This window comes from Pelophylax lessonae, assembly GCF_965119305.1.
Source record: "Pelophylax lessonae genome assembly, chromosome: 4".
Taxonomy (NCBI): Eukaryota; Metazoa; Chordata; class Amphibia; order Anura; family Ranidae; genus Pelophylax; species Pelophylax lessonae.
In genome coordinates this window covers 566,179,723-566,195,973 of record NC_138771.1, presented here as the reverse complement: position 1 = coordinate 566,195,973, position 16,251 = coordinate 566,179,723, and the positions used below count along the sequence as shown (strand labels likewise).

At 43.3% G+C, this 16,251-nt stretch overlaps 1 protein-coding gene across 2 annotated transcripts in view; it reads right to left on the bottom strand.

The window, feature by feature from the left end:
• Positions 1 to 16,251, bottom strand: part of BMP1 (bone morphogenetic protein 1) — a 216,461-nt gene that overhangs the window by 154,465 nt on the left and 45,745 nt on the right. For both annotated transcript variants that reach the window (XM_082255772.1, XM_082255771.1), the window contains exon 2: positions 8,949 to 9,044. In XM_082255772.1, the coding sequence (XP_082111898.1) occupies positions 8,949 to 9,044 (96 nt within the window). The remainder of the gene's footprint in view (positions 1 to 8,948; positions 9,045 to 16,251) is intronic.

The window sequence follows — 16,251 nt, the reverse complement described above, 5'->3', positions numbered from 1 at the left end:
CACTGGAGCAGTGTGCTGGTGGGGCAGGAAAAATAAAAAATCCTACAAGCAGCATCTTTGGAGCTCCTCAAAAACACCCCTCTCTATTAAAATGAATGGGAAGCGCCTCAAAAACGCTTTAAAAAGCACCTTAAAAATGGTTTTTGAATCAGTTTTTGAGTCACAGGTTCTTAAAAATGCGCACTGCTAGTGCCCTAAAACCACCTAAAAACACTGCATAAGCAGTCAGCTTTTTATTGGCAGTTTTCAAGTGCCTCAGTGTGAAAGGGTTCATATGCAAGACCTGCTTTTTCCTGTTCCAAGCTGACCTCACATTCTCCCTCCACATTGTGATCCTACCAGCTAGTCCTTTAATGTGACTAAGAACCCCCTGACCAATAGGGAGGCTTTATATCTGTCTGAATGACTTCAAGAAATCTGGCTGGTGCTGCTGTTGATTTACTTGGCTGGTGCTGCCGTTTATTTACCCATCAGGTTGGTGTAACGTGAGAATTACCTACCCGTGAGAAAAACCTACCCTCGTCACTTCCGGCGATGAACAGCTGAGCAGCGCAGCAGTGCGCATGCTCATAGCCCCGGATACCTAATGGAGCAGCTGAGAATCAGACTAGTGCGCATGCGCACTAGCATGAAACGAGCACGGTGTCCGTGAAAAAAACCTACCCACGCGGGGGTTACATAAAACAGCTGTGCTGCAATATCACTCATCTCCGCTTCTGTCCCTGTCACTTCCCTGCTCTCGGCTATTAAATATAAAAGCGGCTGGCGGCTCCGTGATTTATCTTTTCATACAACCGCCGCCGGTTTTATATTTACTAGCCGAGAGCAGGGAAGTGACAGTGATAGGAGCGGAGATGAGTGATATTGCAGCACAGCTGTTTTAATGTAACTGCTCGTGTTACATACAGTGCCGTGACCCGGAAGTGACGAGGGTAGGTTTTTCTCACGGGTAGGTAATTCTCACGGAACACCGGTAGTGAAAGGAGTAAAATGAGCAGGTTAGCAACAGGTGTGCTTTACTACTGACACCTGCATACACAGGAAGCACTATCCTGTGCCCTACAAGTCCCAGCATTCAATGCACCTGAGGAAACTCACTCCTGACCAACTGTTCTCCAATTGGTGGATATGGCACGGAGATCCAGCATCATTTTACACGCTAACCATTCTTCCTCAGAATAAACAGAAGTGCAATACACCGGTCTCTGGCAATACACACACCGGTGTAACGGACTATACCCAAAAAGAAAACATGATTTTGCTAATGAATGCGTTTTAACAAATCAGCTACCCTTCCGTTTGTTCTGCCCACCAGTTAACGGTTTTATAACGAAAGAAATTTGCGATACCATTATAAAATAAATAGGCGAAAATACGTGAAATTGAGTGCTACTAAAACATACAAGCACCCTTCATTTTAAAAAACACAAAAATCGGACACTACAATAGATTATACAGCCAAAACACCAATAACGCTACTTGCCGGGGCGACCTCACAGGTTGCGGCGTGCAGCTCGCACCGCGACCTCGGAGCGGCCGGCACGGACTTCATATCATTGAAGTCAATGCAGGTCGCTCCAGGTTGCCCCAAAGAAGCTCCGGACCCTTTTTCTAAGTCGGAGCGACTTGTGTCGCTCCTATTAGAACGGGTCCACAGCTTCTCTATGGCAGGCGACCTACGGCGACATATCAGGCGACCAGGTCGCCTGACAGGACGCCCTAGTGTGAAGGGAGTCTTATAACAATGTAACAATATACATAAAAATAAATATAGATAAAACACAATCATCAAATAAAATCCATGTGGATTATGTTTTGGTTGTATAATCCAGCGTTTCGCAACCTTTTTTCAGTCAAGGCACCCTCTAAAATTATGGACTGTCTCAAGGCACCCCATTCTAAAATGTAAAAAACCATTCTGAAACCTCAACATCCACACATCGGACACCCAACATTTGATTTATTCTTCCAAATCCAATACACTTTTGCACACTGGTAGTGACAGTGAGGGGCTAGAAGAGCCGGCGGCTAGAAGGTCATAATAGTGCACAATAAAATCCTGTGGCTTTGTGTAACTAAAAGGCAAGCTTCATCCATCTGCTGGCTTGTATATAATTTTGTGGCAATTTTTAGGCATTTTGTCAAGGCACCCCTGAAGAAACCTCAAGGCACCCTGGTTGAAAAAGGCTGGTATAATCTACTGAAGGGTAAGGTTTAGGTTTTAAAAGAAAGGGTGTGCTACATCGTATGCATAAAAAATTCTTGCTTGCTTATGAGTACAGAGAGTCCAGGACATAGTACTGCACGTTTCCTTCTAAAGCTCACTACACACTACTGCTTAGACAAGAACTGGCTTACCACAGCTCCTCCGATACTCAACTCCCCTCCAGCAAGGCAAGGTCTGTGAGCTCCATTGACAGTGCTGTCATCTTCTTACTGGCTTCCTTCAGGTTTTGGATCTTAAGCCATCTTGCCAGGCTGGGATGATACAACTCCCACACATGCACATTGGAGTTCATTCATCCCGACACTGATGTGTGCTGAGAATGTACACTGAGCTGTACCTTCTAAGACAAGGAAAAGGGTACGCAAGGAAGAAAAAGGTAAGAAGCTTTTATTGCAGAGAACTAGGATGTCTCTTCTACAATAGAAAAATCCTTACTGCTTGGAAGTTTTTAAAATCAGGGCTAAGCGCAAATCCTTGACTTTTCTTGGAGTTGCTGAGGATTTGTCACCAAGTGATTTCTCATTGCTACAAGTAAGGTCTCATGCACACAGGATGTTTTTTTTCCTCCCCTGGAAGCCTTTGCTCCAGGGGAGGAAAATGCAGCAAAGTGCCTGAAGCATCATTTTGCATGTGCATTTATGTATGCACACTAATTTAGAGTTAATGCATACTACTGACCAGAATATTAAATTTATTCTGGCCATTAGAACACATAAATGTGCAAACACATCTAAAATGCGTTTGCCATTGCGTTTCTTTTTTTCCTGCCCAAATGTTCCTGCTCCGAATGCGCACGTGATATTTTTCTGCCTGTTTACCCCCATGTGTGCATAGACATATAGGCTTTCATGGGAGGGGAGTTTAGAGGCAGAAACATTTTAAATGCCCTTAAAATTTGTGTTTGACACCCAGTGGTCATTAGGCCTTAAACTATGGGTGCTCTACCGGTGGCCCTCCAGCTGTTATGGAACTACAAGTCCCATGATACATTACAAGGTTGATAGTTGCAAGCATGACCCCCATAAGGCAGAGGCATGATGGGAATTGTAGTTTGGCGACAGCTGGAGGGCCACAGATTGAGCACTCATGCATTAAACTAATGCTACAGAATTGAGTTAGGGCTCATGCACACTCCAGCTCAAAAAAAAAGTTGCTTTTACAGGCATTTGATTTTATTTCAGCTTGAAAAAGCTTGTAGTTTTTTGGGCTCTTTTGCACGTTTTTTATTGTGTTTTTTTTTTTTTTTTTTTACAAACCCTCCCCTCGGCACATTTTTCTCTTGTTTTGTGCGATTTGGAGCTCCATTGAGCTCTTTCATGCTTCTTCATGCTTTTCTGAGCTTTTTTGTGTGTTTTTGGGCACTTGGGTGCCTTCTCTGCTTGAAAGCTCCTCTCATAAATGCGAGTTTGGTGGTGGTGGTGGGTTTCTGCCTGTAAAAGCATATACCTGTAAACTCCTGGTAAAAAACCATAGTGTGCATGAACACATTGGCTAACATGGAGGGGAGTTTCCAGGCAAAAAAAAAAAAAGCTCAAAAGTCTGTAGGAGCAGCTTCTCCAAGATGCAGTGTGCATGAGCCCTTGTTAGATAATGATTCCAAATTTATAAGTCATCACTTATAGGAATTGTATTGTATTCATGGCAAGCTTGTAAAATATATTTGGTTTTATAATTAATCATTATATGAATATGTGTGAATGACCTTGATAAGGTGAATAGTGAAAGTTCTTCAGCTGAGGCAGTAAAATGTCAAATATTTCTGGTGTATGTAGCTAGTTGGAGGATGACATAAAAAAAAAAAAAAAAAAAAAAAAAAAAAAAAAGGTATCTGGTATAGAAAGTCATGGGAAGTCAAGAATAGACAGGATCCATATAATACGAGGAATACATAGATTTGTTTAAATAAGATTAGTTGGGATAAGTGTAATCTCAGTCATAACAGTATTTGTATGCATTTACTTAATGTTGCATAACATGGTAATATGGGTTACTTACAGTATCTCACAAAAGTGAGTACACCCCCCACATTTTTTGTAAATATTTTATTATATCTTTTCATGTGACAACACTGAAGAAATGACACCTTGCTACAATGTAAAGTAGCGAGTGTACAGCTGAGCACGTGCACTCAACTTCTTTGGTCGACCATGGCGAGACCTGTTCTGAGTGGAACCTGTCCTGTTACACCACTGTATGGTGGCACCATGCTGCAGGTCAGTTTTTTAGGGCCTTGGCAATCTTCTTATAGCCTAGGCCATCTTTATGTAGCAACAATTCTTTTTTTTTCAGATCCTCAGAGAGTTCTTTGCCATGAGGTGCCATGTTGAACTTCCAATGACCACTATGAGAGAGAGAGCGATAACACCAAATTTAACACACCTGCGACCGCGTAACACTAATGGGTCACATGACATCTGGGAGGGAAAATAGCTAATAGGGCCCAATTTGGACATTTTCACATAGGGTGTACTCACTTTTCTTGCCAGCGCTTTAAACATTAATGGCTGGGTGTTGGGTTATTTTGAGGGAACATAAAATGTACACTGTTATACAAGCTGTACACTCACAACTTTACATTATAGCAAAGTGTTATTTCTTCAGTGTTGTCACATAAAAAGATATAAAAAATATTTACAAAAATGTGAGGGGTGTACTTATGTAGCACCCTACAGGTAGGTGCTAGGTAAAGGTATAGTGGGCCTTGTCTGCCTAACAGCAGGGCTGTGATTTATTAGTCAGGGTGTCATGGTTTCCAGGTGTGCCTGCTGAAGGGGGGGAGTCTCCCCACTGGCTCCTCTGAGGCGCTTCTCATAGGGTGGTAGGGGAAACCCAATCAGGGGACACATCCATGCTTGTAACTACCCCAGAAGGCAGATTGTGCTGCAAAGGATTCTGGGAGTGGGTATAAGTTTGGGGGTGGCACATGACATGATGTCTTTGGCGGGAGCAGAGTCCCAGGAGGGAGAGAATGGCTGTCTCTCCTCCTGTCAGAGGAGGAGGATCTCTGGGTACTGCCTGAAGATCAAGAGTGCTGCCAAGAACCTGCGGAGAGTCAGAGGGGTCCAGTCCCAGGAAAGCCTACACAGGTCGCGAGTCCTGAGGATTGCCCCTGGGGGTCTGCCTGAAGTTAGAGGGGACCACTCCGGAAGAGGTTCGGGGATCCAGTGCAAGCTAGTGGTGAAAGGGGGTACCTAGGTTGGAGGACCCTGAAGTTACAGAGGGGGGTGCATAGACAGTGAATCCCCGAAGAGTTCAAGGTTAAAGGGGGCGCCTGCAGTTGAGCCCTGAATTATACAGAGTGTGCCAGTTGAGAGTTGCAGCAGTACAGAACTTACAAGGAGCTTTCTCCTCCAGTGCAGGGCTGGAGGGAGCCATTCAGTGACTCTGAGCTATTGCAGTGTTACAAGTCAAGCAATTCTACAGTCCTGGATCTTCTGGACTAAAGTCGAGGATCCAACACAGTTTCAGTAACTACACAGTGTTCAAGCGTCAGGACGCGCTGGCAAGCGTTGGCTGGCGTCAAGACAGCGCTAATAGGCATTTTTGCCAGAAAAGTCCCACAACTGTATCTAGTTGAGCCTAAAGGAGTATCCCATTCATTCCCTTCTCCCATCCTCATGTATCCAACAACAAAAAAAAGATGCCTGAGTGGTCAATGTCTCAGTGCTCACACCCAGGGTCGCAGCTCAGAAGGGCTGGAGGGGTAACCGGTACCGATGGCAGACCCACATCAGGCCACAGGCCTGGAAAACCTGTTGCACTTACTTTTGTGAGACACTAAGTAGATCTTTGGTTATATGACATTAGACATGTTACAAGAACAGAGTGTTACATGTGGGCTTGTCAATCAAAGCTCATATATGACTTAATAAATTTAGTACCTCCTCTTCCATAGAAATAGCTGACGTTCGCAGAAATGATGTATTATTATGATGTCTACATGTAAGATATATAGCCAAGAGATCCATATTCAGGGGACACATGCACACAAGAGGAGAAGTCACACACATCAAACACAAAGACAGTTCATATATTTTTTGACAACCTTAAACAGGCGCATGCTCTCAGAAACCAAAAGACAATTTCCTGCTTCTTGAAAATGCTGCCAAGAGTAGAAGGACCTGAACGGACACACATGCCAGTACAGCCATGATTTCAAGCTTCACAAATATTTCATAAGAATTGATTTTATTTCTTATATTTTTACCTACATTGAACTAAACGGTTATACTTTTTACATTGTATTTTTGATGCTAACTGCATGTGACAATAAATTCACACTTTGTTTTTAAGTCAGTCTGGCTATGTATACTAATCATCCGGAGATGCCTAAAGATACTAAAATATTAGATATCTTCAATATTTTTCAGCCCTTAGCATGCTCATTACACATCTCACTACTTCAGCACTATCGGTCATAGAAATCAATGCAATTTGGACCATGTCTGATTAGAAACTTTTTATCAAGAGATGTCTAACTGCTCCAATACTCGGTTTTCTGTGCCGGGTCACACTTATGCGATGCGGGAAGGCTGCGAATTCGCAGCCTGTTCCCGCATCGCAAACGCACCCTTGGCAGTTCACACTGCCATATGCGATACGCTGGGGGTGTCAATGAAACGTTAACAACACCCCCAGTTTGATCGCATATCGCAGTGCGATCTTTACAGTTCGCACAGGATCGGATCGCACAAGTGTGAACCACTGTGCGATCCGATCCTGATGCGGCTGAAAAAAAGGGTCATGTGCGAATTTTGTGCGGGTGCAGTGCGAATTTAGCCATACAAAGTGTATGGCTGAATTCGCACCGCACAGCCGATTGCATGTAATGAAGGAGCAGTGCGCTCTGATATTACATGCGATCCCCGCAGCCACAAGAGTGTGAACCAGCACTCTCCGGATTTGTATCTGGCTACAGAGTTACTGTTGTAGCTGGCTACTGTGCTTATCTAGGCAGCTACAAATTGCTTGTGTGCCATGATCACCAACAGCTGCATTGTATAACCTAACTAGCTTCAAACCTTCAAAAAAATTCAGCTTCTTCAGTGACCAACAAATCACTTGACTGCAATGCATTGTTTTTTCCTAGCAAGAGAAACCTGGGGGAAGAGTAGTTTTGTACCTGTGGCAAATCCCCAGAATGACAATGGCCTAAGGCAGCTATTCCTAGGCTTTTAATGGTCTTTGTCCTCATGTTTGCCTCTTACACCATTGGAACTACACCATATTCCTTTTGTGCTCACTATGTAAGAGGGCTAAACTAAGGACTAAACTATACAGGATGATTGAGAAGACAGTTTGGGACCAAGAGGTGAAGCACAGACCCTGTCATGCCTGGGAAGGTACATCCTAAAGCAGCCATGCACAGCTTGAATTTCAGCGGATTCCTTGACCGAAACTCAAGCTGTGGCTGGTGTTTTTTCTTTTAAAGGCTAGGTTACCCTTTAGTAACATGGTACACCCTAAATTTGGATTTAACATTTTACTGTGCACCTCTCCCTGCACTCACAGATCCCCCCACCCCTTGACAGCAGGCAGGGGGGATCCTTTCCTCACACCCGCTGTCCCAAAATAAAAACAGCACAGCAGTTGAATGATGCAGTTGTGCAGGCAGAGCAGCTGCAGGGCTCTGCCTGCACAACTGCATCATTCATTCACACAAATCTTTGAAAGAATGAATGTACTACAAGTCACATCTTTCACAGCTTGTAGTTCTCAAACTACAAGGGTGCTGATGAGCACCTTCATAGTTTATTACTCTTCCTGCACTTTGGTAACTGTCTGCTCATACAGGAGGTACAGGCAGACCGCTATACTGAGTGTTTACAGGATCTGCTGACTGTGGGTGCAATGCCCTGCTGACTCAAAAAAAAAAAAAGAAGAAGAAAAAAAAGATTTATATCTATCCATCTATGTACATATATATTCAAATTATATATATATATATATATATATATATATATATATATATATATATATATATATATATATATATATATATATATATTTTTTTTTTTTTTATTTATTTGTGTGAGGCAAGTGGTGGTCACACCAGAATACTGACTGGTGAGGATGAGAATGCAGATGAGCTTCCCTGAGACGGTTTCTGACAGTTTTGTGCATAAACTCTTTGGTTATGCAAACTGATTGTTGCAGCAGCTGTCCGGTTGGCTGGTCTCAGATGATCTTGGAGGTGAAAATGCTGGATGTGGAGGTCCTGGGCTGGTGTGGTTACACGTGGTCTGCGGTTGTGAGGCCGGTTGGATGTACTGCCAAATTCTCAGAAATGCCTTTGAAGACGGCTTATAGTAGAGAAATAAACATTCAATTCACGGGCAACAGCTCTGGTGGACCTACCTTGCGACATCCGTAGCATTGTGCTGTGTGATAAAACTGCACATTTTAGATTGGTCTTTATTGTGGCCAGCCTAAGGCACACCTGTGCAATAATCATGCTGTATAATCAGCATCTTGATATTCCACACCCGTGAGGTGGATGGATTATATATCGGCAAAGTTGAAGTGCTCAATTTTAGGTTGCTTCAGTTATCCTATATGTTCAAATGTAATCGGCCTTTGGTCTTGAGCATACTGTAGCCATCATGAAAAGACAGCATATCCATCAATCCCAGCTAAAGCATTTAGAAAAAAAAATTCTGCAGTTTTCTGAATATATAAAAAATCATGATATTTTACAGATACAATTTACAGAAAAAGTCACCTGTAGAGATTGTTCGGTTCCTTAAGTCCACAACACGATCTATCTTGAAGAGAGCCAAATCCTCCTCATCCAGGGCAATATCCCCAATAAAAGCAGCTGGAGAGAGAGAAGAAGCCGGTCAGAAAATCTGATTAAAAGATATACTTGGATATTAAAAGTACAATTAATATGAAATTACAACTCTATTCTTTTTTAGTCCCCGTTCACACTAAGGCGACCTGTGAGGCGACCTTCTCGCCTCACAGGTCGCCGTAGGTCGCCTCCCATAGGGAAGCTGCGGACCCGTTCTAATAGGAGCGACACAAGTCGCTCCGACTTAGAAAAAGGGTCCGGAGCTTCTTTGGGGCGACCAGGAGGCGACCGCCATAGACTTCAATGTTATGAAGTCCGTGGCGGCCGCTCCGAGGTCGCGGCGCGGTGCGAAGTAGCATCGCTGCTATGTGAACGGGGCCTAGAAGATGCATCACCAATGAAAACTCACGCAAGCCATAATGAAAAACATGAAACAAAGTTGCAAATCACTACCTCATATTAAATAATTGTAACGATACAAGACACAAAAATACTGAAGTGTCCTGGCGAAGGTTTGAGCCAAGATCCTCACCGCATGCAATATTGCTAATCACTAAGCTACTGTTCTGCTAGGGCTGGAAGGGAGGGGTGTGAGAAGCAGCAGCACACTGATCTTCCCAGTGACTGGCTGTGCAGGGGGGGATGTATCAGGACAAGTCTGATCATTGGAGTGCAGGCTGAGTTCCCAGCATAGTTAAAGAACTGACCACGATGCGTTCATCTTGCTTAGCGTGGTCAGTTTTTAATAGGAAAGCAGAGGGACTGGTGGGAACACCAGGGATTTCACACAAAGGAAGCAATACAAAGAGGACAGGATGCTTTCTCATACAAATACATGGTAGAGCATGCACATAGCAGGAATATGAAATGCTAGGTTAACATATTCTTTAAACTTCCACCCTTAAGTTTTACCTATAGGGAAGCCTATATTAAAAGGTAGTGTAAATATCTCCTAAACATGCACAGTTTAGAATATATTTACAGAGCTAGCAGCCAGTTATGTCACTGGCGCATGCGCTCTGAAGGAACGGCCTCCTGTGCCATTTCTTCAGAGCAGTGTGCCGTGACTGGCGTCTCCCGCACGCATGCATGACGTCTTTGCGGCTCCGGCCAGTCACAGAGCTGCAAACCCGGAGGGAAGACCGTGTAGAGATGGATGCTGCCTTCAGTGATGGCATCACATCGCTGGAATGCTTCGTTTTCAGGCAAGTTTAACATAATGTGCTAGTATGCAATGCATACTAGCACATAATGTCTTTGCCTTACAGGTAAGGAAAAAAAAAAGTGCAGCTCTTTACAACCGATTTAACTGTCAGGTGTGTCCTTATGGATCTACCCTCTAAATGACTAAATTGCATTTTCCAAAAAGAAGCATAAGGGAAAAGTTCATAATTATGTGCTTAAAGCGGAGTTCCACCCTAAAATTATACTTACCTCCATCTTCTTGCTCCGGGTCACCTGAAAAACAAATGGATAATAGCAATTTTTTTTTTTTTTACTTACCTTGTTTAGAAGAAAATATACTCACCTAACTTCCTTTTCCTCCCCTCGGCGTCCACGGCGATTCGTCACTTCCTGGATTGCAATGATTCCTGGGAGCTGAACGTCATTGCTCCAAGGAATCAATGCGCCTGCACCGGCCCCGACGTCAGTTCCGGTGCAGGCGCCGTCATGGTCATGCCCAGAAGCTGTGCAGGGATGACGCTGCGGCACCGAAAACGACGGCGGGCCGGTGCAGTGCATCGTGGGACCGAAGACGACGGAAGAGGACACAGAAGAGGGTCACGCTGGCTTCAAGCTGCCCACACCTGAGATGGCAGCGCTGGACAATACTTTTTCAAGGTAAGTATTTCTTCTAAAAAGGTAAGTGCAACCCGGGACAGATCAGAGGCTACCCATTGTGGAATGCACTAGCCCTGACTGTCCCGGGGGTATTTTAAAAACTTTCCCAGGGTGGAACTCCGCTTTAACAACCTAAATTTCCTTTTGTTTTCTAACTTTAGAAATAGGATGGAATTGGATTACCATGGACAGGATCTCTCTTTTTGTTTGGAATAGAGTATTGAAGAGTTAAAATGTCTGGCTTTTATTTCTTTCTACAACCCCCAAAGGAGAAATTTTCTCTCACTTCCTGTCCCTGCTAATACAAGAAATGGAGGTCACCAGACGGGATAATCAAAGACAACAACAACTATTGCCAGAAGTTCTAACCCTTTCCTTTTTCCAAAATGAAAACAAAAAGTTTGGCTGGAGTTGGACTTTAAAGGGCCAGTCTCTACCCAAGAGTTCTGTTTTAGTAATAAGTAAAGCCTGGAGTTTGGGTGTTCCAGCCCTTTCTGTAGTATTCTCTAACCGAACAATAAATTAAAAATTCAAGAGAAATGGACCTGTAATGGGCCACAGTATGTTTGTACATCCCAGTACAGAAATCTCATCAATGGAATCCCTGAGAGATAGAAGTACAGTTCGGTCCATAAGGCCCCTTTCACACAGGCGGACCGTTCAGATCCGCCTGTCCGTTTTTTTGGCGGATCTGAACGGTCCCCCCATGCATCTCTATGGGGGAATCGGATGTCAGCGGAGACATGTCCGCTGACATCCGATACGTCAAATCTGGATGGATGAAAACCCTATTTTCCATCCATCCAGCGGATCGGATGAGAACGGACTAACGTTCCGTTCCCATCCGATTTCCCCCATAGAAATGCATGGGAAACTGACAGCTGTGTCTCCGCACACAGCACGGAGACACAGCTGTCATCCTGCTGCTCAGCGGGGGATCGACGGCTCGATCCCCCGCTGAGAAAAACGGAATCCGTCCGATGGACGGATAGTGTGAAAGGGGCCTAAATATTTTTGACACAATTAGATTTTTCAGGTGTTTACCAAAACATGTTTAAGCTATAGTTATATAATGGATATGGGCTGAAAGTGCACACTTTCAGGTTTGATTTGAGGGTATATACATCCAAATAGGAGGAATAGTTTAGGAATTACAACTCTTAAGAATAGCCCCCCTTTTTTTTTTCAGGGGACCAAAAGTAATTGGACAGTTGAATCAAAAGCTGTTTCATGGCCAGGTGTTGGCTATTCCATTATTTCTTCATCAATTAAGCAGGTAAAAGGTCTGGAGTGGATTCTAAAGCTGGATACACACTATCCAACTTTTGTGGTTAGATTTGCTTCAGATTTACTTTTTCTATGTAGTGCAAGGGCCTGCCAGATTGCATACACATTGAAAGTGTTTGGGTTTGACCTCATATTATATGGTTTTGGTAAGTCTAAAGGAAAAGGTCTTCAGAAAATCTTATAGCGTGTATGGCCCATAAGGCTGGCCATACATGTTCAATTTTCTTGTACAATTTTCTGTTAGATTTACCACAAACCACATAATAGGAGGTCAAAGCTAAACAACACTTTCACTTGTATCCAATTAGGCAGGCCTTTCTACTACATAGTTGAAGGTAAATTTCAAGAAAATTGTGTAATGTATGGCCAGCCTAAGTGTGGTATTTGCATTTGGAATCTATTGCTGTAAACCTACTTTGTGCGTTCAAAGGAGCTGTCTATGCAAGTGAAACGGGCCATTGTAAGGTTTCAAAAATAAAAAAAATCCATCAGAGAGATAGCAGCAACATGAGTGACCAAATCAACAGTATGGTACATTCTGAGGAAAGATCGCACTGGTGAACTCAGCAACATAAAAAAAGGCCTGGACGTCCACAGAAGACAAAGGTGGATGATCGCAGGATCCTCTCTATGGTGAAGAAAAACCCATTCACAACATCAACATCCAGACAAGTGAAGGACACTCTACAGGAGGTGGGTGTATCATTGCCAAAGTCTACAAACATGAGAAGACTTCACGAGAAAAAACAGAGGGATCACCACAAGGTGCAAACCATTGATAAGCCTGAAGAATAGAAAAGCCAGATTAGACTTTGCCAAAAAACATCTAAAAAAAAAAGGCAAACCAGTTCTGGAAAAGCACTCTTTAGATGGATGAAACTAAAAAAAAATCTGTACCAGACTGACAGGAAGAAAAGAAAGCGTGAAGAACAGCTCATGCTCCAAAGCACACAACCTCATCTGTAAAACATGGAGGCAGTGTGATGGCATGGGCATGTATTGCTTCCAGTAGCACTGGGTCAATGGACAATGATCCAAAAACACACTGCAAAAGCAACTCAGGAGCTTTTGAAGTAAAATAAAAGGAATATTATATATATTCTGCAATGGCCTAATCAATCACCTGATCTCATCCCAATTGAGCATGCATTTCACTTGCGAAGGGCAAAACTTTAGGCAAAAAGACCCACAAACAACGAACAACTGGAGACAGCTGCAGTTAGCGCCTGAAAAAGCATCAGAAAAGGATAAAACCCAGTCTCTTTATCTATGATTATATTCATTTGTCCAATTACATTTGAGACCCTGAACACCGGGGGAATGTGTATAAAAATGGTTGCAGTTCCTAAAATTTGTAATTGGTACAGTAATCCCCCGCTACATCGCGGTTCAGTTTTTGCGGTCCCGGTAATTCGCGTTTTTTTTTTGTAATGTTATTTTACTATATAAATCATTAAAAATGAAAGATTTTTGTGTTTTTCATAGCTCTTGCTCTGTCTCTAAGTATCTTTTATGTGTTTAAATGAGTTTCTATTGTTTTAAAAGTTTAAAGACCTTAAAATGCTTCTACACGTACAGTGACAGTAAAAAAATCATGCCTACAATGCATTTTAATATTTCTATTTCGCGGAATTTCACTTTTCGCGGCTGGGTCCGGAACGTAACCCCCGCAATGGAGGGGGGTTTACTGTATTTATTTTCAACCCCTTGAATTAAAGCTGAAAGTCTGCACTTCAAATTAATTTAATTTTATTTTGGTGGCATACAGAGCCAAAAACAATGAAAATTGTGCCTGTGTCCAAATATATATGCACCCAACTGCATATTTGTTAAGCAGTTTGACTCTAGCATCTATATATATTCAATAAGTGAAATATCCCTTTTAGATTATATCAAAACGCGTGAACATTGACAGCCTACGAGACAAGGATTGGATTTGGGCCCATGATATGGTGTTTTGTATGGCTGCAGTTGGTGAACTGTTCTCTCTTAATCACTTTACGAACCCCCGCCGCAGTTATTCTGCGGCAGGCAGCCACCCCCGTGCAAACCGCAGTAGGAATACGTCGGTCACATGCAGGCAGCTAGGGGGCGAGCGCGCACCACCGCTGGCGTGCTTCCACCCCCGCTCGTCAGCGGGGAAGCCGATGCACAGGGCAGGCGGCTCAGATTGCCGCCTGACACCCACGATCGTTCCCCGCTGAGTTGTAAACACAGCTGACCGTTCTTCTCCCTGGAATGATCACAGACCTCCTGTGATCCTTCTATATAGGAACACAGGTCTCTGATCATTTCACAAGCCACACCCCCCCAATTAGAAACACGCCCCTAGGTACACATATAACCCCTTTATCACCCACAGTGTTAAGCCCTTCCCTGCCAGTGTCATTATTACAGTAACAGTGCATATTTTTAGCACTGATTACTGTAGTAAAGTCACCGATCCCCCCAAAAGTGTCAAAAATATCAACCAGGGGTCCAATCTGTCTGCCGCAATGTCCCATAAAGAAAAAAAAAAACAAACAAACACACACGATAAATCTTTCCCGTAGTTAGTAGACTTGATAACTTTTGCGCAAACCAATCAAAACACGCTTATTGCGATTTTTTTTATACCAAAAATATGTAGCAGAAAACAAATTGGCCTAAAATGTTAAAGTTTGATTTTTACATTTTTTTTGAGAATGTTATATAGCAGAATGTGAAAAATTGTTTTTTTTCAGCATTGTCGAGCTTTTTTGTTTATAGTACAAAAAAAATAAATAAATAAATAAATAAAAATACCACAGATGATCAAATACCACCAAAAGAAAGCTCTATTTGTGGGAAAAAAGGGACATCAATTTTATTTAGGTACAGCGTCGCATGACTGCGCAATTGTCCGATAAAGTAACGCAGTGCCGAATCGCAAAATATGGCCTGGTCATTAGGGGGCAAATCCTTCTGGTCCAGAAGTGGTTAAACCCTTATTTTTATTCATGATTTACCAAAAATTGACAGTTAAAATGTCTTCCTATAGGAGGAGGAGAGTACAAGCTACAGTGGATGCAGACTGGCCAGTAAACCACGGACAGATGTACAGCCATCTGCATGCCTGCCGTCAGTGCTGATGTCCTGGAATGCTCCTGGAGCAGCATGACTTGCTCTGGTCAAGGTGTCCGTGTCTGTTCTCATGGGAAAGGAAACCACTTTTATTACGTGCAGGAAAACGTATTATTAAAAGGACAAATGTGCCTGTTTCCTGCTCCATGATGAAGAGGACTTCAGCAATCAAACTCCTGATAGTTATTTACTTTTGGTTCCCAGCCTGGTCAACTACATAAACCAGAAATGCACTTTGTCCAAATAATAAGGGCTTATGTACAATATGCTGCATTCAGATGTGTAAGCTATATAAATGGGCTGTTCACACAGGTCTGTTTTGGTCTGCAAGGTTTATTCTGTGTCCACAGTGCAATTTGGACCATATTGCGCATTGTACGCATGTAACCATGTGTGTAAATGTTTACCTAGGTACAGGGTAAATGGTAATTCCGAATGACCAGGGTAATTCTGCACATGCTCTACCACTGCAAACATTGATAAGTAAATCTCACCTTAAAAAATGCTGTACACACGGGCCGCAAATCATCCAAAAAGTGATTGGTTTGGCAGTTACTGGCTGACTTTCAGCCCATGTGTACAGCCCCTTTCAATGCAGAATGACCAGCGTGCCTCCTTTCAATGCAGAATGACCAGCGTGCCCCCTTTCAATGCAGAGTGACCAGCGTGCCCCCTTTCAATGCAGAGAAATCAGTGTGCCCCCTTTCAATGCAGAGAGATCAGTGTGCCCCCTTTCAATGCAGAGAGAGATCATCGTGCCCACATTAAATGCAGAGTCACCAGCGTAGCGTGCCATGCCCCCCCCGAGACCAGTGCACTTACCTGCAGAATTCTCCTCAGTCCCCCGGCGTCTCCTCGAGTCCTCCCGCCTCCTCCTCGGCCAATGGCATGGTTTTGCCTTTTGGCCAATCAGGAAACGTGTCTCGGACCCGCTTCCTGATTGGCCAGGAGGAGGATCCATGTGACAATAGTGAATTTTCATTCGCTATTGTCACACGAA